Source organism: Apodemus sylvaticus, chromosome 2 (genome assembly GCF_947179515.1).
Source record: "Apodemus sylvaticus chromosome 2, mApoSyl1.1, whole genome shotgun sequence".
Classification (NCBI taxonomy): domain Eukaryota; kingdom Metazoa; phylum Chordata; class Mammalia; order Rodentia; family Muridae; genus Apodemus; species Apodemus sylvaticus.
The window spans coordinates 166,681,743-166,704,210 of record NC_067473.1 but is presented as its reverse complement, the minus strand read 5'-3'; the positions used below and the strand labels follow the sequence as shown (position 1 = coordinate 166,704,210).

General features: G+C 37.8%; 1 protein-coding gene across 27 annotated transcripts in view; it reads left to right on the top strand.

Moving 5' to 3' along the window:
- The first annotated feature begins 2,552 nt into the window (after positions 1–2,552).
- Positions 2,553–22,468, top strand: part of LOC127679301 (killer cell lectin-like receptor 5) — a 403,713-nt gene continuing 383,797 nt past the window's right edge. For 8 of the 27 annotated variants that reach the window (XM_052175035.1, XM_052175037.1, XM_052175034.1 and 5 more), the window contains exon 1: positions 2,560–2,671. In XM_052175035.1, coding sequence (XP_052030995.1) covers positions 2,634–2,671 — 38 coding nt within the window. In that variant the 5' untranslated portion in view covers positions 2,560–2,633. Of the gene's footprint in view, positions 2,672–4,499; positions 4,664–6,106; positions 6,197–7,054; positions 7,277–9,667; positions 9,811–11,265; positions 11,370–20,816; positions 20,958–21,036; positions 21,255–22,468 lie in introns of those variants that run through there. The other 19 variants (XM_052175050.1, XM_052175044.1, XM_052175048.1 and 16 more) reach the window with 7 other exon arrangements.

Below are 22,468 nucleotides of genomic sequence, written 5' to 3'. Positions count from 1 at the left end.
ACTGTGGCTAAGCATAAATATCTTCTGAGAATCTTCATTCAGCAGCTGATAGAAACAGATGTAGAATCCACACAGTCAAATATTAGAAAAGGCTCAAAGAGTCTTGTGGAAGAGGGGAATAGTACTGAGGGAGAATGAGAAGACAAGGACAGCACAGGAATTCCTTCAAAGACAACTGACTTGGACAAATGGGGCCTCACAGAGACTGAACCACCAACCAAAGGTCATGCAAGGGCTGGACCTAGGACCTTTACATATTTTTAACAGATGTACAGCTTGGTTTTCACATGGGTCCTCATACTCACTATGAAGGGATTTGCAACCTCATAGTAAGAGCAAAGATATCAACCAACCAGATCCTGTGAGCTCCCATAGACTAAAGCACCCACCAAAGAGGGAGGGACCTATGACTGCAGCTACTTATGTATCAGAGAATTCCTTATCTGGCATCAATGTGAGGGGAGGACCTTGGTCCTGTGGAGACTCAATGTTCCATCTAGGGGAATGTTGGGCAGTGAAACAGGAGTGGGTGGGTTGGTGGATGGGGGAGCTCACTTGTAGAAGTAGGACGAAAGGGAATGATATAGGGGGTTTGGAGAGGGGAAATGAGGAAGGGGGATAACATTTGAAATGAAAATAAATAAAATAACCAATGAAAGAAAAATAAAGTTAAAAAAAGTAAAAAGCTATAAAGGAAGACTTTACCAGTGGAAATGTGAGTACTTGAAGGCATTCCGGGATTCCTCATACAAACTTAGCTGCAGTTAACATAATTGAATATCAAGGAATAACTTAAAGTATAGTTACATAGAGAAATTTTCCAGCTTATTACAAAACTGGATTTGTTGATTCTTTGTATGTTTCTCTTTGTTTCCACTTGACTAATTTCAGCATTGAGTTTGATGATTTCCTGTCTTCTACTCCTCCTGGGTGAATTGGCTTCTTTTTGTTCCAGGGCTTTCAGGTGTGTCCTTAAGCTGCTAGTGTATGCACTCTCCATTTTCTTTTTGGAGGCACTCAGGGCTATGAGTTTTCCTCTTTGCACTGCTTTCATTGTGTCCCAAAGATCTGGGTATGTTGTGCCTTCATTTTCATTAAGTTCTAAAAACTCTCTGATTTCTTTTTTTATTTCTTCTTTGGCCAAGGTGTTATTGAGTACATCGGTACAGCGGAAAGTTCATGAAAAGAACACCAATAGTGTATGCTCTAAGATCAAGAACTGACAAATGGTACTTCATAAAATTACAAAGTTTTTGTAAAGCAAATGACACCATCAAAAGGACAAATCGGTAACCAACAAATTGGGAAAAGATCTTCACCAACCCTACATCAGATAGAGGGCTAATATCCAATATATACAAAGAACTCAAGAAGTTAGACCCCAGAAAACCAAATAACCCTATTAAAAATGGGGTACAGAGTTAAACAAAGAATTCTCACCTGAAGAACTTCGGATGGCAGAGAAACATCTTAAAAAATGCTCAACTTCATTAGTCATCAGGGAAATGCAAATCAAAACAACCCTGAGATTTCACCTTACATCAGTCAGAATGGCTAAGATTAAAAACTCAGGAGACAACAGGTGTTGGAGAGGATGTGGAGAAAGAGGAACACTCATCCACTGCTCATGGGGTTGCAAATTGGTACAACCACTCTGAAAATCAGTCTGGCGGTTCCTCAGAAAAATGGGCACGTCACTTCTAAAAGATCCTGCTATACCACTCCTGGGCATATACCCAGAGGATTCCCCAGCATGTAATAAAGATATATGCTCCACTATGTTCATAGCAGCCCTATTTATAATAGCCAGAAGCTGGAAAGAACCCAGGTATCCCTCAACAGAAGAATGGATGCAAAAAATGTGGTATATCTACACAATGGAGTACTATTCGGCCATTAGAAACAATGAACTCATGAAATTCTTAGGCAAATGGATGGAGCTGGAGAACATCATACTGAGTGAGGTAACCCAGTCTCAAAAGATCAATCATGGTATGCACTCACTAATAAGTGGATATTAGCCTGGAAAACTGGAATACCCAAAACATAATCCACATATCAAATGAGGTACAAGAAGAATGGAGGAATGGCCCCTGGTTCTGGAAAGACTCAGTGTAGCAGTATAAGGCAAAACCAGAACAGGGAAGTGGGAAAGGGTGTGTGGGAGAATAGGGGGTGGGAAGGGGGATTATGTGACTTTCTGGGAGTGGGGGACTAAAAAAGAGGAAATCATTTGAAATGTATATAAAAAATATATCAAATGAAATTTTAAAAAAAGAAAAAGAAAAAACAAAACAAAACAAAACTGGAGCTGAGGAACTTAAGTCCCTTGTTTTTCTAATTCTTTTTCTAAGGACACAGGTTTTGCTCTCTCTGCGAGAGTGTAATCTTCTTAGTTTGCCAGTATCAATTTTGGACAATTCTTTTGCAGCATCTGGCCCAATATGTTACTTCTTTCTTTTGTTCTCAGAGTCAGGTTTCATTAAGCAATTTCCTCTTTTCACTTTGGTCAAGAGGAGGGGCAAATAATCATGAGGTTGTGTCACTCTGAGGAAATTTAGTTCTGCCTTTCTTCTTAGAGATTCTTACAGGATACAGACGAGGAAAGCCAACTTGTACCTCACAATTGGGGGATGACTTACATTCACCAGAATCTCTTCAGGATAGAGACGTAGGTAACAACTCCTGCTTTTGTTGTTTTTCTATCAAATGATCAAATATACTATAGAGAATTTCAGATGCTGTGACATAAGATCTGGAGTGATGTGGAAGCCCTGTTGCTTGTGTTAGATCAGGTTAACTCTGGCCGCATGTGAAAACTGTCATTCTGCACTGGTTATTTTCTTTCAGAGTATGTTGTGACTTGTGTTGTGTGGTAGGAAATTAAGGTAGAGGGAACTATGGCACTCATCACTGTTTAACTTCATCGAAAGTTTATATATCATCCATCTGAAAGATGGCATAATAGGAGCCAGATATGAGAGGTAACTGTGAAAAGTTAATTTCTCTAACACCTACTTGAAGGTGGAGTGAGAGAACTCACATTGTAAAGTTGTCTTTTGGACACATGTACCTTGGCTTGGCCAGCACCCTCTCTCCCAAGAGTAATAATAAAAAAATAAGAATTTTATAAAATAATTCTGTACTGGAAGTATTTCTTTTGGTCAAGAAATAAGGCAAGGTGTAAATCATATGAGTAAACATGATTAAAACAAACTATAGAAGTATGCTCTAACATGTCCAGCTTGTTGTCCATATTATCTGCTTGTTCTCCTCTCAGTTATTAATGTAAATGTAAGGTCAATTAGAAATACTTACTGTTTACTAATACATTGATATCTTTTATCACATTGTATTCTTCATGGGCATTATCTCATGTATGCTTCAGTGACAAAAATTTATTTCATATATCCTCCACTTGCAATTCATACACGATTATATTATCCATGACAATATTATATACATGGAAAATTTTGAGATTAAAATTTCATACTGTATCCTCTATGCATTGCTATAATGCTCCCATACTGCATCTTGTTTCTATTTTCCTGGTTGCTGCAATTACTAAAGGTTATAAGTCATTTCTGAAGACTTTGAGACAGGATCCTCAGATGAAGACAGAATATTCAGTATTGTCTTTCTGGATCTGGTTTGTCCACTCAGTAGGATCTTTTCTGGTTGAATCCATTTACCAGGTCCAACCATGGAGAGGAATGTATAGACTTATAGCTGGGTGGAGAGGTTGGAGATCTCAGCTGATTTCGGTTTCAACTCAAAAGATATTTATATGTCTTAGGTCACCTGCAGTATTTACCTTCATATATTCTTTTGAACATAGTATCTGGGAAACTCTGAGATTCATGTATAAATAAAAAGACTGAAAGAACATTTAATATTCAGGCATTTATCAAAATGAGTAAATAATTTTGTTTGGTTTTGTTTTTTTTTCAAGACAGGGTTTCTCTGTATAGCTCTGGCTGTCCTGGAAATGACTCTGTAGACAAGGCTGTCCTCGAACTAAAAAATCCGCCTGCCTCTGCCTCCCAGAATGCTGGGATTACAGGCGTGCACCACCACCACACGGCTGAGTAAATAATTGTAAAGCAACAGTTTTATTTATTCCTAAAGCCCTGGTGATTTGTTATTGGAATAGATTGCTAACATTTTTCAATAATTTTTCAGTCATTCCACTTTTACTTAAATTTTTTAGTGCTTAATATTTTGTACAGACTGTGTTAATATAATAAGAACTTATTAGTAAATTTTTCTTTCTTTCCATATTTCATAAAAATAATTGCTGTGACAATTAGAAATATAAAGAACTTTAATAGAAATATGCACAGTGTTCTCCCCTGTAGTGGAAATTGGGGTAACTCCATATAAGAGTGTTTGTATCATTAAGTGAGTGAGTCAGACCCCACCCTTTCCTTTCACAACCCTCCTCTGCATTATCAGATACTGGTACCTTGGTAAAGGTGGAATTTTAACTTTTACTTTAGAAATCACTCAAGGACATATTTTAATCGAGAACACACTCTACATACTCCCAACATGAGTGATCAGGATGTCACTTATTCAACTGTGAGATTTCATAAGTCTTCAGGTTTGCAGAATCAAGAGAGGCCTGAGGAGAATCAGGGTCCCAGAGAAGCTAGCCCCAAAGGTAAGTGTCTTAAGTGTCTGAAAACACAGCTTTATTTTTACACATTTTAAAATTTAAAAACTATAAATATCCTACTAGCTTCTATGGAAAACTATAATGTTCCATTTCATCTGGACTTGGTTATGCACAAGGGAGAGAGAGAGAAGAAAAAAGTTTTAGTTGGAGGATAATAATGCACAATATTTTTCAAAACTAAGTTAAAAAAGCAATCAAGTTTTTTTAAAATAGAAAAAAGTACGCTCTTACTACTTTAAATAACATTTTTTAGTTGTTAGCTAATTACAAAAGAAAGCAGATGGGCAGAATAGAACATTGAATGTCTATACAAAAGAAATTCTTGAGACTAAAGAAGAAGTGAGAAACCATTAAGAGTTTTTTTTATCAATTACTCTAGTTAAGAAGAAGTCCACAAACTTTAAAAATTAACAGACAAACAGGCGTCCGAACAAACACCATTTGTTCCAGACAAACAAAAATCTTAGGAAATGAAGCTTGTGCATTAGAAACAATCCTTTCATTCTCAATGAAAGTGTATTGTCATTCATATCTCCAACATCTAAGGCAATAAGGCAAAAACAGTTATCCATCAGAAGAGGAAGTCTCCTCTTGAGAATAAAGTTGCTGAGGAAGGAAGAGAGAAAGAGGGGATGACAGGTTGATAGGGCTAGAAGGAGTAAATCCCAGCATGAGCTCCTGAAACCATTAAAGAATAATTTTGTTTATCAATGTAAGAGCAGATATATCACTTTTTATTCTCTTTTAGTTACTCTGTACACACAGTCACAGCCATGTTCCATGCTGAGATCTTTCTCCTCATTGATATAGTGGTAATCAGTGAAGTGATTTTCATATGTCAAATGAATTAGGTACAGCAAAAATTTCAGTATTGCATAGAACAAAATCACACAAACAGGGAAAAGGAGATAGTTGTCTCATAGGACTTTTCAAGGATCGGGATGTATATAGATAAAGTCCAGAGCAGCTGTAGTCCCCTTCCCATTCTCAGGAACATCCATCCCTCTTTCCTTCCTCTCCATCCTCAGATTATCTTACTTGGTGAACTGCATGATTCATCTTAGTTTCTTGTACTTGGATTGTATCTATGCCTCCAAAGTCTTCTGTAGAATGGACTTTGGTTCCTGTAGAACTGGGTGAGGACACCTGCCTGTGACCCAGCTCCTTCTTGTTTGAGTCAGGAGGATTCACAATACAAGGCAAAGGCTGAAATAAGTTCAAAATGATGTCAAACTTTGCACACATAGGAATTCTACAGTGGGTGCATTTAAGTAGAAATCTACAGTTTTGAGAGCACATATTCAGTCAATTTGTATTATTCACTTGTGCAAAATTTTCCCATGTTTCCATGCTACACAAATTGTAATTAGTATTGAAATGTGTTCTTTTCAAGGTAATGATTTTCTTGCTTTATTTTCTTGCTTTAAGAGTGTTCTGTTTCCTGGCACCTCATTGCGAACTCTCTTGGAATACTGTGTGCCTTTCTGCTGATAACTGTTGCAGTTTTGTTGACAAACAGTGAGTAATTGAAATAAATCTTGTTTGATATTTCAGCTAAAAAATAGCTTAATATATGAACTATGCAGTTATTCACTCTTATCACCTATAATATGGCGATGAGCCAGAATCTCTTGACTTTAATAATTATTTCCTGACTCATTACAGTGACCTGTTCTCATACATAACTATTGTGCTAGCTGGGGGGCTATTGGGAGTTACCCAGTTTTGTCTCATTTTTGGTTATGTTCCTTCTGAGGACTTGGTGATAGTTTCCTTTCTGATCTCAGGTGATTGTCAATCTTACATAAACAATTTGTGAGAAACAGGTAGGCAAAGAATCGATGACCTTTATTTATTCAATGCATTGAGATCATGCATAAGTAAGAACTTCATCTGTACAGAGAAATTAAAGTTTAAACTTTATTGGATTCCTCTACATTTACAGAGGAAATCACTTCCAGGCTGTGCTAAAACATAGCTATGTATGTGGATATATTGCACTCCATATGCTCCAATAAGAATTGTGCCATTTCTTAACGATTATTTGTAATTCAAATTTTCATGGTGTGTTAAGTGTTCACTGAATATTTTACTTATGTAATTATTTGTATTTTTTTTGCTACAAATACAAAGTGATTGGGGGTTACTTCAACCATAATTTTATTCAGCTGTATTATTTATTTTACAGTCAAACTTACCTTAGAGAAAATTGCTGTATCTGTTTCTATAGTGAGTTAATTGACATGCTAAACTTATAAATGTTAAAGAACCAACAAAATTAATGATATGTGTAGGCTGTCAACATGAAGATTTTACTCTAAAGATCAATATTTACTTCTTATAAGCATTTTTGATATAAAATCCTGACTAATTTAGTTTTTCAGCATAGTCAAGAAAAACATGGACTTCAAGAAACTCTAACCAACCTCCACCAAAACTGCAGCACCATGAAAAATAACATTGACTTAAAGGAAGAACTGCTGAGAAATAAGACTATAGAGTGTAGTGCAGGCAACAGTCTTCTGGAATCCCTCGATAGAGAACAGAAAAGATGGTACAGCGAAACGAAGACTGTTTTAGATTCCCCACAGCTCACAGGTATATAGTGTGGGAGAACTATCAATACTGAATTACTTTACCATCTATTGTTTCTTCCCTGGAAGCTTTGAAGTACAACAAGCAGCTTAAGATGCTGGTGATCTATGGGTTAATCATTTGGGGTTTCTTATTTCATGTGGGGTCATGGAGACACAGAAATGCATGTATGGATTAAGAGAATCCTAAATGTTCTAGAAGTCAGTGTCTGTTTGGTACTCCTACAGCTTGCTGGGGATTGAATTATAAAACAAAACCCCTTTCTTCTTGTATCTCATTTGATGTGTGGATTATGTTTTGGGTATTCCAGTTTTCTAGGTTAATAACCACTTATTAGTGAGTGAATACCATGACCCAAAACATAATCCACACATCAAATGAGATACAAGAAGAAAGGAGGAGCGGTCCCTGGTTCTGGAAAGACTCAGTGAAACAGTATTCGGCAAAACCAGAACGGGGAACTGGGAAGGGGTGGGAGGGAGGACAGGGGAAGAGAAGGGGGCTTACGGAACTTTCGGGGAGTGGGGGGGGCTAGAAAAGGGGAAACCATTTGAAATGTAAATAAATTATATCGAATAAAAAAATTAAAAAAAATAAATAAAAAATAAAACAAAACCCCTGAGAATGTTGATAGTTTTGGTCTTTCTGAAAATTTGAAGACTCCAACTTTGTTGCTGATACAATCTTTTTAGTAAGAGTGTATTTATCCACTATTTATGCTAAAATGGACTAAAAGAATTTACATTGATAAAGCTATAAAATCAACAATGTGTGTTTGTTTGTTTGTGTGTGTGTGTGTGTGTGTGTGTGTGTGTGCATGTGTACAGGTGTGTATCTTTCCATCTGACATACTTTGAGAGAATTGGACTGTTTATAACAAAGATATGATCCTTAAAGCAGGCAATGGAGTTACACCATGGTGTGTACACATTGCAAGATTGCCAGTGACACAGTGAATGAGTCTGGAATGCTGAGAACATCAAGTGTCACAGGAACCTTTCTTACCCTTCAGTGTGACTTGTCCTCTTTTACTGACACAGTTTATCACTCATCATTACCTATTTTTTCCCAGGATTTGGAGATAACAAAGAACTCATGCATATAATCTCACAACTCTTTGATAGTAGGATGTAATGATTCTTATTATGTAAGGATTAATATATTTAATAGTACTATATTATAGAATTTGTGAAAGGAAATAAAAACTTTAAAACAACCTTTGAAGTATACCAGACCCATATAAATGGTTTTATGTCATTACTTAAAAATAACTTACTTATTTCTAAAGGGTAATCCCCAAGATTATGAGGTTGTAGATGGAGAAGTATAACTTTCATGAATATATGGACATCCTAGAAAATTCCAGGACAGCCTGAGCTACACATTGATAACTCTTCAGAGAAAAATGAAGGCTGGAGATAAAGTTCTTGATAGGGCATTTTCATTCCCCACAGCTCATTAAAGAAATATTCATATTGATGTGATGTTGCTATACAAACTACGAACATTTTAATGTATTCAACTTGAAACATTTGGGCATGTGATCACAACACTTAAGGCATCTTCATAATCAAGACAACAGACCAGCAACATCAAAACCTTCCTCATGTGTCTCCTATTTCTCTTAACTTAAACGCATGTAACACAGACCATGGCACAATAGTAAGTGCACAGTAATGTGTTGACCAGTGCTGAGACAACGTTGACCCAAAATTCTGACATCAGTTTAGCTGCTTCCTAGTAGCAAGTGTTCATAGCCTCTTCTCCATTCCCTGGTATCTCAGAAGCCTCTGCTTCATAGAGCTCGGCTTTTTTAGAAATCTGATCTGCCTGGAATCACAAACTTTCATTAATCATAATCACAAAGTCTAGACTTTGTGTGTTTCACTTTGCACACCATACTCAAGTTCATCCATAACCACCACATACATCAGCATCTCAGTTTTTGGTGTCAGTGTGAGGCATGATGTCACTTTCTGGCTCAGGGTGACTTGAAACTCACTGTATACCCAAGGCTGGACTGGAATTCACTACTTAGCCTAGACCTGCATAAAACTGGTGGTGACTCTACTACCTCCCTCTTTAGAGTGCTCAGTTATGAGCATAAGCCACCATGCTGGGCTGATTCATTTCCCCTTAAGTACTCTTGTGTATATGGGCTACATTTTCTCTACTGATTCATCCATGATTGACACATAAAATGGTGTCTTGTATCTCTACTGTTATTAACAATGTTGCTTAAATCGTGGGTGAACAGGGATATCTGGGCATTATAGAATCTCAAATTCTGAGACCTGTGAGATTTTTTTTTCTTTTACAGGGTCTTAATAAGTACATTGTTCTGGTAACAGAATACCAGAAAATACTTTTAACCATTTACCTTCTCTGTTGTAGGCAGAGGAAGTGTAATACACTGGTTTTGCTATGGCATGAAATGTTATTACTTCATCATTGATGGAAAAACATGGAGTGGATGTAAACAGATGTGTGTGAATTATAGCCTATCCCTTCTGACGATAAATGATGAAGACGAACTGGTACTGTAGAGTTTTACTTGCCCCTTTATTCCCTTAGACTCTGTCTTTAACCATGAATAATGAGACACTGAATCCTGTTTTTTCCTTTATTTGTATATGCTTTTCCTATAATATGAAAAGGCTGTAGGAAACAATTCTGTTAAGAGGAGACTTGACACTACAGACACTAGTATCTTTCAGTTTCCACCATTTCTCAGGTTTCTACAAAAGAGTCCCCAGAAACCATGTCTTTCCCTGATGAAACTGCCAATACTGCGTAGTATTCTTATGTTTTGTTAAAAAGAAGTCCATGTTTAGAAACGGTATTTAAAAGTAATCAGAATATTTATGATTCTGATATTTCATGTTGAAATTGTTATTTGTGAAATCTCTTCAAATATGAATATTATACTTTTCTAGAGAAATAAATGCAGGATCACTTTGAAACTTTTATTGATTACAACACAGTGCTATATTTATACATCAATTTTATCCACATTCAAACATAAAAGGGCTTTTAATGTTTAATAATGGTGTGATTTTCCATTTGATACAATAAACATAACCACTCTTTTCAAGTTATTATTATTATTTATTATTATTATTATTATTATTATTCAATTTTACATCCTACCCACATCCTCTCCCTTGATCGCTCCCTCCCACAATCCATACTCATATCCTACATGAATACATGAGAGGGTGGGAGCTTCCTAGTTCTTCTCCACTCTGGCACATCAATTCTCCATGAGGCTAGGTGCATCCTCTTTCACTGAGGCCAGACAAGGCTGCCCAGGTAGAAAAACATAACCCATGTCCTGCCAACAGATTTTGGGTTAGTGCCCACACCTGTTGCACAGGAAACTTGTGAGGACCAAGTTTCACATGTGCAGGGAAGCATAGGTCCAGACCCTTGTATGTTTTTTGTTTGGTGTTTTAGTCTTTGAGATCTCAAGTTATTGTTAAAAGATGGGATGTCTCAGTTGTTCTGATTTTTATTACTTTGATGGATAAGTACTTTGAGCACTTATGTCCTTCTTGGTCATTCGTGATTCCTTTGTTGAGAATTCTTCTTATCAGGCAAGAGGATGCAATAGATGAAATTGATATATCTGTCAAAGAGAAAGCTAAATCTAAAAAAATTTTCTGCCTTATGCAGGAAGATTGTGAGTTCAAGGAAAGCCTTGGTTGCATAGTGAGACTTGGTCTAATAAACACAGTCATGAATCATGTCATGAACCCATTGTGTCTGGACACCTGAAGTATTTTTATTGAATATAATGTATTGAACTCACATCGGTTTTGATATAAATGTTCTACTACTAGGAAGTCCTTTAGATAATGAGCATGGTGGGACTGAGTGTTAAGAAGACACGACATCAGAAAATGACTGTGGAATTCTGGGCACTTTCCTGCTTGTTCTTCTCTCGTCATACAGGCAAAATCTCATCATAAGGTGTGTTGTTTCCTTTACAGAAGTTTCTTCAGCTCCTGGTTATTCCAAACAGTTACTGGATTGGATTGTCATATGATAATAAAATAAAGAACTGGACATGGATTGACAATGGCCCATCTAAACTGTGAGTTTCCAGAATCCTGCAGACTCTAACACTTGTGTGGGATTGGGAGGATTGTGTGCAAAGGCCTTTCTCTACTTTCACATGGCTTTCCTCATTTTCTGTGAGCTCATGGATAAAGACAATTTTCATAATGAAGTCTCTGAGTAGTAGTGTTACAAAGTGGTGATGTTCAAGGAACTGACAGAAAGTGGCTTAAGATGCACATGGTGCAAACAAGTCAACAACTTGTGATTGTGTAAAATGACTGAATGATGATGGTAGACTCATTGAGCCTGAGTCTCTCAGACACTCATGTGACATTTTCTACTCTTGTAAGTTTATATAATTGTTGGTTATTCATAAATATAAGAACATGTTTATATACATATACATATGTATGCCTAGTCTGACTTGGTTATAATCCTCCTAATTTATCCTCCCAAAAGGTGATGTTAGAAGCTTGGCCTGCCTTTCCTAGTGCCTTATTTTTTAGTCTATATTTTCAATTAACATTTCCAAAGTCTATGCTTGTGGCACTTACTGCACCATCTTGCAGAGATTGCAGTTGTTGCATTCAACGGATTCAGTGAATCATCATGTTTCAGTGAAGTCATATTGTCTCTGGCAACAGGGGAGTAAGAAGGACAATCACAATCCCACCCCTCTTCTGTGACTGAATTGCAAACATACCCTTTCCTCTTGAAAAAAGAGCTATGCAACATGTTGTCCTGTGTGCCATGTATCACATTTTCCTTTTTTCCCCTTGTTTTTGGAAAGAGTATCAGAGGAAATCAACTTTAATATAAAATTATCTCTCTGGAATATGGGAAAACTAAGTTAACATTCTAATGAAAATTTAACAGTGCAGAGCATGTGAAGAGTTGTGTTGTGATCAAAAGTACATTTTATTTTTCATTTTTATTTCATTTATGTTTTGTTTCATGTACATACATGTGCATGTGCATTTCACCACATGTGTATACCTAGAGGGCGATTATGGAGTAATCCCTTTTCTACTTTGTGGGATCTGAAGTCTGAAATCAAGTTGTCAGGTATGGTGGGCCATGTTACTGGTACAAGACCTTTTTTTCCTGAGTGCTGAGGAAATTAACAAATTTATTGATACACTTATGATTAACTCCCTATTCTGTTCATTTTGGTTAATAAAGCTTGTTTTAAACCACTGTCCTAAATCAATAGATGCTTCAAGCTTATATAATGGCCCATTATTATTTTTATAATGATTTCACAGTAATGGAATCACTGCATAAGGCATAGGAAGTGCATTTTTCAGTTTCACATATATACTGATGACTATGGCAAAACACACATCTGTGTCTGTGAAAAGAGAGTAAAAAATGCCCTGATTCAGTGTGACATGTTAAGGAATGTAAAGCAGAACATTTTTTCATATTTGTTCATTTCCTGTGTTGATTTATTACTACTTAGTGACCAAATGTTTTAACCACAGGTCTCAGTCCACTATGCAAATAGGGTGATGAGTGTAGCAAGGGAAGAAATGCTCTTCTGAAATCTGTCTTAACACAGCAGAAGACCTCTTTCTTCCTGGTACACAGAACAGCTTTGTCTGTAGAGTGGATGCAATGCTCCATGCCCTGATGTATCTCTCTCTATTTCCCAAATGACACAGAAACAAATACACAATCCTGATAAATAGTACACACTTTGTCATCACTAGGATCAACCATTTCAAAATCCCACTTTTCTGACAGGTCAGTTAAGAACTAGGATGTAGTTGTGTGTTTCTATTTGTTAGTTGTTTGGTTAATTTTTGTTACTTTTGGCACATAGGAGAATTTATGCCTTTAGAAAGCATTTATTTTTGATAAATAAATGTTTAGAATTCATGAATCATTGCCTGACTGGTTCAGGAAACTCATACAATCTTCCATAATCTCCACATGTCCTCATTCACTCTCTTTCTCTCTTGGATCCATTTGATGAAAGCTGAAATCTCATAGATATAGTGTGTGTGCACTACAGAGTGTGATTCTGTCTTAGGAAGCCTAATAATAATGATGATAATAAGCTGTCCAGAACAGAAATATATTCCCTGGCTAAGCAATTTCTTTTATAGCATCATTCTAAATCTCGAGAAATTCAGAATGGACCTATCAATATGTTTTAATCCATAACCCATATTTATAATTGTCAGTTTTCTGGACCATGTCCCTGTTGATATTTCTTCAGCATCACGATCATGCAGTGCATTCATTTATAATGTCCTTTAGTTCTGAAGCACTGTGTCTCATTGTTTGACAATTAAATTTAAAAATTCAAGTCTTGACGTTGGAGTCTGCATGCAAATGCACCACTGGAGGTCATGAGAAATATCAGTTTTAACAAATATGTATCTATTTTCAAGCACCCTTCTGCAAGCAAGTTTTATGAGAATCTTGTAGCTGTATTTGGGTTTGTAGCTCTGTGGCCCTGATCAGCTTTGAATGCAGGCTGTTCTGGCTGCCTCCTCATAGCTGGCTGCTGGGTGTATAGCTGGCTTCCTGCACCACTTGGAGATGGCACACTGTGGCTGAGGGTGTTCCCGATCTGGAGGTGGAAACCAGAAGGCTCTTGCCAAAGGCCTTGGGACTGGACACTCTGATCTGCAGGGCTGTTCTCCCCTCTGCAAGCTCCATGCTTCTGTATTGTCATGTGAACATAAAGTGCATTTCTAAATTTTGACAAGTATGTATTTTTACAATTAGAAAAGATGAGACCTGGTGTGCACCCAGAGGCAGTCTGGGAGTGCACATCTTGCTCCCATGGCACAGAGCTTGGGTTCCAGTCCTGAGGCCTCTGGCTGGAGTCCTCAGATCTCTCCGCTTCCGGATCCAGATCAGCCTGGGCAGCAACACCACATCTCCAGGTCCTGCAAGAGGCAAGAGGGGCTTCTGGGCGGCCAGCAGGGAGAAGTCAGTGTGCTCTGGTGAATCCAGCAGGCCCCAGCAGGAACCTCCAGGTGTCTGCTTTGGCATCTGAAGAGCCTGGGCCACAGCACTCGGTCTCCAGGAGGTGCGGGATACCTGGTGTGCACCCAGAGGCAGTATGGGAGCACACAGCTTGCTCTGGTGGCATGAAGCTTAGGTTTCAGTCCTGAGGCCTCTGGCTGGAGCCCTCAGATCTCTCCGCTTCTGGATCCAGATCAGCCTGGGCAGCAATGCCACATCACCAGGTCCTGCAAGAGGCAAGAGTGGCTTCTGGGCGGCCAGCAGGGAAGTCAGTGTGCTCTGGTGAATCCAGCAGGTCCCAGCGGGAGCCTTCAGGTGTCTGCTTTGGGATCTGAACAGCCTGGCCAACAGAACCCTGTCTCCAGGCAGTGCAGGAGGTAAGCTGTGTACCAGAGGCCACCTGAGAAGGGGCAGTTTGCACTGGTGAGTCCAGCATTGACAAGGCCAACTAACACCAGTGAGAACTAGATGGAAAAAGCCAAACGCAGGAACATCACTAACAGAAATCAAGGAAATATGGCAACATCTGAACCCAATTCTCCTTTACCAGCATGTCCTGGATACCCCATCACACCAGTAAAACAAGATTTGGATTTAAAATCACTGGTCATGATGCTGGTACAGGAACATATGAAGGACATACTTAAAGAAATTCAGGAGAAAATGGATCAAAATTTAGAAGCCCTTGCAAGGGAAACACATAAACCATTGAAAGAAATCCAGGAGAATACAAAAGCCAATAATGAAGAAACGCCAAAAACACTTAAAGAAATACAGGAGAACTTTGGTCAACAGGCTGAGGTCATGGAAGAGGAAACACAAAAATCTCTTAAAGATTTACAGGAAAGCACAAACAAATAAGTGAAGGAGCTAAGCAAAACCATCCAGGATCTAAAATCAGAAGTAGAAACAACTAAGAAAACTCAAAGGGAGACAACTTTGGAGATAGAAAGCCTTGGGAAGAAATCAGGGGACATAGATGCAAATATCAACAACAGAATACAAGAGATAGAAGAAAGAATCTCAGATGCTGAAGATACCATAGAAACCAGGGACTCAACAGTTAAAGAAAATGCAAAATGCAAAAAGCTTGTAACCCAAAATATCCAGGAAATCCAGGACACAATGAGAAGACCAAACCTAAGGATTATAGGCATAGATGAGAGTGAAGATTTACAACTTAAAGGGCCAGCAAATATCTTCAATAAAATTATGGAAGAAAACTTCCCTAACCTAAAGAGAGAGATGCCCATGAATATACAAGAAGCCTACAGAACTCCAAACAGACTGGACCAGAACAGAAATACTTCCTGTCACATAATAATCAAAACAACAAATGTACTAAACAAAGAAAGAATATTAAAGGCTGTAAGAGAAAAAGGCCAAGTAATATATAAAGGAAGACCTATCAGAATCACAGCAGTCTTTTCACCTGAGACTATGAAGGCTAAAAGATCCACTACATAAACTCAAAGAAAAAAAAAACATATGATCATCACATTAGATGCAGAAAAAGCATTTGAAAAAATCCAGAATCCTTTCATGCTAAAAGTCTCTGAAAGAACAGGAATTCAAGGCCCATACCTAAACATCGTTAAAGCAATATACAGCAAACCGGTAGCCAATATCAAACTAAATGGAGAGAAACATGAAGCAATCCCACTAAAATCAGGGACTAGACAAGGCTGTCCTCTCTCACCTTATCTTTTCAATATAGTACTTGAAGTTCTAGCTAGAGCAATTAGACAACACAAGGAGATCAAGGGGATACAAATTGGAAAGGAAGAATTCAAATTATCACTATTTGCAGATGACATGACAGTCTACTTAAGTGACCCGAAAACCTCCACCAGAGAACTCCTACAGCTGATAAACAACTTCAGCAAAGTGGGTGGTTATAAAATCAACTCAAGCAAATCAGTTGCCTTCCTATACTCAAAGGATAAGCAGGCTGAGAAAGAAGTTAGGGAAACGACACCCTTCAAAATAGCCACAAATAATATAAAGTATCTTGGTGTGACTCTAACCAAACAAGTAAAAGATCTATATGAAAAGAACTTCAGGTCTCTGAAGAAGGAAATCGAAGAAGACCTCAGAAAATGGAAAAATCTGCCATGCTCATGGATTGGCAGGATTAATATAGTTAAAAGGCCATCTTGCCAAAAGCGATCTACAGATTCAGTGCAATCCCCATCAAAATCCCAACTCAGTTCTTCACAGAGTTAGAAAAAGCAATTCTCAAATTCATCTGGAATAACAAGAGACCCAGGATAGCTAAAAGTATTCTCAACAACAAAAGAAATTCTGGGGGAATCAGTATCCCTGACTTTAAGCAATACTACAGAGCAATAGTGTTAAAAAACTGCATGGTATTGGCACAATGACAAACAAGTGGACCAATGGAATAGAATTGAAGATCCAGAAATGAATCCACACACCTATGGTCACTTGATCTTCGACAAAGGAGCAGAAAACATCCAGTGGAAAAAAGATAGCCTTTTCAACAAATGGTGCTGGATCAATTGGAGGTCAGCATGCAGAAGAATGCAAATTGATCCATTCTTATCTCCATGTACTAAAATTCACTCCAAGTGGATCAAGGACCTCCATGTAAAACCAGACACACTGAAACTAATAGAAAAGAAACTGGGGAAGACCCTTGAGGACATGGGTCCTCTGTTCCTGAACAGATCACCAATAGCTTATGCTTTAAGATCAAGAATTGACAAATGGGACCTCATAAAATTACAAAGTTTCTGTAAGGCAAAGGACACTGTTAAAAGGACAAAACGGCAACCAACAAACTGGGAAAGGATATTCACCAACCCCACATCTGATAGAGGGCTAATATCCAATATATACAAAGAACTCAAGAAGGTAGACCCCAGGGAACCAAATAACCCTATTAAAAATGGGGTACAGATTTTAACAAAGAATTTTCACCTGAAGAAATTCGGATGGCCGAGAGGCACCTTAAGAAGTGCTCAACATCATTAGTCATTAGGGAAATGCAGATCAAAACAACCCTGAGATTTCACCTTACACCAGTCAGAATGGCTAAGGTCAAAATCTCAGGAGACAGCAGGTGTTGGTGAGGATGTGGAGAAAGAGGAACACTCCTCCACTGCTGTTGGGGCTGTAAGATGGTACAACCACTTCGGAAATCAGTCTGGAGGTTCCTCAGAAAACTGGACATGAGACTTCCAGAGGACCCTGCTATACCACTCCTGGGCATATACCCAAAGGATTCCCCGGCATGCAATAATGACACATGCTCCATTATGTTCATAGCAGTCTTATTTATAATAGCCAGAAGCTGGAAAGGACCCAGATGCCCCTCAAAGGAGGAATGGATACAGAAATTGTGGTATTTACACAATGGAATACTACTCAGCAATTAGAAACAATGAATTCACAAATTTTTTAGGCAAATGGTTTGATCTGGAAAATATCATCCTAAGTGAGGTAACCCAATCACAAAAGAATACACATGGAATGCAATCTCTGATAAGTGGATATTAATTAGCCCAGAAGCTCTGAATACCTAAGGCACAAATTGCATAACAAATGACTTCCATGAAGAAGTATGGAGAGGGTCCTGATCCTGGAAAGGATTGATCTAGCATGGGAAGGGAATATAAAGACAGAGAAAAAGGAGGGAGGTGATTGGAGAAGGGATGGAGAGAAAAAGGTTTATGGGACATATGGGGAGGGGGGATCCGGGAAAGGGGAAATCATTTGGAATGTAAACAAAGAATATAGAAAATAAAAATATTAAAAAAAAGAAAATGGTAAAATAATTTTCATGTTAAGTGAAATAATCTAGATCTACAAACACAAATTTAAAAAAGAAAAGCTGTAGTTTCCACTTATATGCAAGTCACTTAGTGAACATACATGTTATTTCTTTTGTTAATTATCTTTTGGAACAGCTGGTGTCTCCTAGGAACATCTTTTTTGCTCATGTTTGACATACATATCTCATGGCTGACTAATACACTTAGGTATTCTTAATGTACATTACTTGTTCTGTCTTTGCCATACAAGCTACTTGGTTTAATTTATCTTTCTTTTTTAACATTCCTAAATTTAGTAAATTTATATATTCCATTTCTCCTCATCCTATATCCAAAATTCAATGAGTGTTTTATTTTTCTAAATAGTTATCCTAGGTCCCATGTAGTTTCAGGATTTAATTCTCTTTCTCTCCTTTGACATATTCTCATTAAGCCAGACTAGCCTCAAATTCCTACATATTGAAGTTTATCCCTGAACTGTTATCCCCCATCTTCATCCTCTCAAAACTGGCATGATGAGTGTCCCACTAGGCCTAGCTGAATTTATTATTGTGGATTTTCATTTTGAGTGCATTATTTAGTCAGCTTTATCTATTAGGGGAAAAAACTAGCAATAGTGCTTCGCTGACCATCTGAGGTTTGTTCCAGCTCCAGCTAATACCCTGACCTGAGAGGAAATCTCATTTCTGTTGATTTATGCAAGAGGATCTTTATTAATTGTCAATTATTATATAATTCTGTTTTCATTTCTTGTTTTGCTATGTAACCCAGCTGGCAGAAAATGCACAGTTCTCCTGTTTTGGTGGTAATTTGCTCTGTGTTCAAATTTACTGTTTCATTTAGTTGCATTTTTCTTTTTTTTTTTTTTGGTTTTTCAAGACAGGGTTTCTCTGTGTAGCCCTGGCTGTCCTGGAACTCACTCTGTAAAGCAGGCTGGCCTCAAACTTAGAAATCTGCCTGCCTCTGCCTGCCAAGTTCTGGGATTAAAGGTGTGTGCCACCACTGCTTGGCTGCTGCATTTTTTTAAAAAACAAAGTGTAGCTGTGGCCTCTATTATAACATCCTGATGAAATCAGAGTTCTGTTGCATACAAGGAATTCAGGAGATTACCATGTTTCTGTGAAGACTCTTTAGCTATGGGGTGGGAAGGAAAAATGGGAAACAATCCAAAATATTAGTTACAAGCCCTCAGCTGGGACTATATTTCAAATCTCTCCTTTCTCCTAAACACACAAAAGGCATTGTTCTGAGTGCCACATACATCTGTTTGACTATTGTCCTAGTATTTTTATTGACAAAATATAAATGTGACAGCAGTTTGAGGTAAAATAGTTTTTAGGAAAAGTTCAAAATCAGATTTACCTGCTGATCAAAATTTGTGAGTATGAAATGAGTTGTAGGGTTTTGTTGTTTTCAGGAGACCAGTTCTTTCTAATGAGCCTAGAGAAAAGAAAACATCTTGGTGATGAACTTTAGATAAACAGTTCTTTATTCTGTATATTTTGGCCAATATAAGTTTTTTAATTTTTTATTAGATATCCTCTTTATTTACCTTTCTAATGTTCTTCCCTTTTCTGGATTCTGCCTTGAAAATCCTATAAGCCATCTCCCCTCCCCCTGTTCCCCAATCAAGACACTCTCACTTCTCTTTCCTGGTATTCCCCTACATTGCAGCATCATTGAGTCTTCCCAGGACAAAGGGCCTCTTCTCTCTTTGATGTCCAACAAGGGCATCCTCTGCTGCCTATGTGTCTGGAGCCATGAGTAACTCTATGTGTACTCTTTGGTTGATAGTTTAGTCCCTGGGATCTCTGGGGGTACTGGGTGGCTCATATTGTTGTTGCCCTTATGGCCCTGCAAACTGCCTCAGCTCCTTGGGTCCTTTCTCTAGCTCCTCCATTGGAGACCCTGTGATCAGTTCAATGGTTGTCTGAGAGTTTCACCCTTTGTATTTGTCATTCATTAGCAGAGACTCACAGTTGACAGCTATATCAGATTCCAGTCAGCAAGCACTTGTGGGCACCCACAATTGTGTCTGGGATTTATAACTGTATATGGGATGGATCCCTAGGTGAGGCAGTCTATGGATGGTCTTTCCCTCAGACTCTACTCCACACTTTGTCTCTGTATCTCCTTTTGTGGGTATTTTTTCCACCTTCTAAGAAGGACCAGAGTGTCCATACTTCTTGAGCTTCATTTGAGCTGTGAATTGTATCTTGGGTATTACAAGTTTCTGACCTAATATCCACTTATTAGTGAGTACATACTATGTGTGCTCTTCTATGATTGGGTTACCTCACTCAGGATCATATTTTCCAGTTCCACCCATTTGCCTAAGAATTTCATGAATTCATTGTTTTAATAGGTGATTTGTATTCCGTTGTGTAAGTATACCACATTTTCTGTATCCACTCCTATGTTGAGGGACATCTGGGTTCTTTCCAGCTTCTGGCTATTATAAAAAAAGTTTACTGTAAACATTGTGAAGCACGTGTCCTTATTATAGGCTGGAGAATCCTCTGGGTGTATGCCCAGGAGTGGTATAGTAGGGTCCTCCAGTAGTATTATGTCCAGTTTTCTGAGGAACAGCCAAACTGATTTCCAGAGTGGTTATACCAGCTTGCAGTCATGCATTATTTCAGTCAAATTTCAAAATTACACATTTGCTTACTCTTTTTGTTCTTCATTTCTTTGAAAATCAGGAAAATCAATTTTAAGCCTGAAGGATGTGTATTTTTATCTAAAGCAAGACTAGAAAATAGTAACTGTCAAAATTCCTACCCCTGTGTTTGTGGAAAGAGAATGGATAAATTCCCTGTATAACTCTCCACCAAGAGTAAAAGGTAAAAATGAATTGTGTCGATCCTTACTTGTTGCCTGTAATAATTTTTGACTCCTAACAAACAACTATTTTGATTACAGAACATAGTCTGCTGTGCAAACATAAAGACAAAGCTGCAAGAGCATTGCAAATGTCCTCTGGAATCTGACTCGACAGAAGGGAGGCCAACTTCCTTCCAGTTGGAGACAGATCACATCTCCTCTAATGCATGGACAACCTTTGCCCCAAAGCCTCAAGGATTCTGTTCTTTCTGTTTTGTTAAACTCCTGTAGAACTACATAAATAACCCTAATGAACAGCCTGAGTTTCCATTATTGATGGGATGCATTTTCTTAATTGAAAGCACAATTAAGAGATGAAATGTGGCAGACTTTGATTTCTCAAGTTAGTTGATTACCATTTTGTTTTCTTTGGTTTTTCTTTTATGTAGAAATTTTTCTCATTGTTATAAACATTTTATGTGTCCATAAAATATAATATCAAGTTTGATGAACAGTTGCAAGTATAGTTCAAGGAAATGCAGAATATTTTTTACACAAGTTATCAGTTGTACTAAATACCCACTTTAATCCCTGTATGATAAGTTCAGGTCTTATAGAAAGGATGGTAATACTTCAAATTTGCTAATGTAGTGGCTTATACTGTGATACTGGAAATTATGAATCTAAGGCATGAATGCTGAAAAATGAATATAAAAAGAACATATGTCATAAAACTAAACAATCCAAACAAAACTGAGGTTCAAATGTTCCTCTGTATTTTCCAGGACCAACACTTTATAATACAATTATCCCCAAATGATTAAACTCAGGAGAGTTATTATTGATACAGTAGCTTCTTCTAATCTATGATTTGTGTACCTATCTACTGACTGGATGATGCCACTCTAGGTATTTCCTGTATGTTCAGATTCATGTGCACTCAGTGATGGTGTCATTTTAATGTCATTTTGTCCTGAATGTTTGTGTGTGTGTGTGTGTGTGTGTGTGTGTGTGTGTGTGTGTGTGTGTGTGTTCTGAGACAGCTTTTCTAAGTGCTATCCTAGCCATCCTGGAAGTCTTTCTGTAGGATTCAGATTCATTTGCCTCTGCCTCCTGAGGACAAAATAGCAACCAACTGATTGGGAAATGATCTTTACCAGTCCTACATTTGAAAGAGGGCTAATACCCAATACTTACAAAGAACTCAAGAAGATAGACTCTAGAGAATCAAATAACCCTATTAAAAATGGAGTACAGAGCTAATCAGAGAATTCTAAACTGAGGAAACTCAAATGGTTGTGAAGCACCTAAAAAAAATGTTCACCATTCTTAGTTATCAGGGAAATTCAAATAGAAAGAAACTCTTAGATTCCACCTCACACCAGTCAGAATGGCTAAGATGAAAAACTCAGGCAACAGCAGATGCTGGTGACAATATGGAGAAAGAAGGACACTCCTCCATTGCTGGTGGAATTTTAGGCTTGTACAACCAATCTGGAAATCAGTATGGCAGTTCCTCAGAAAATTAGAA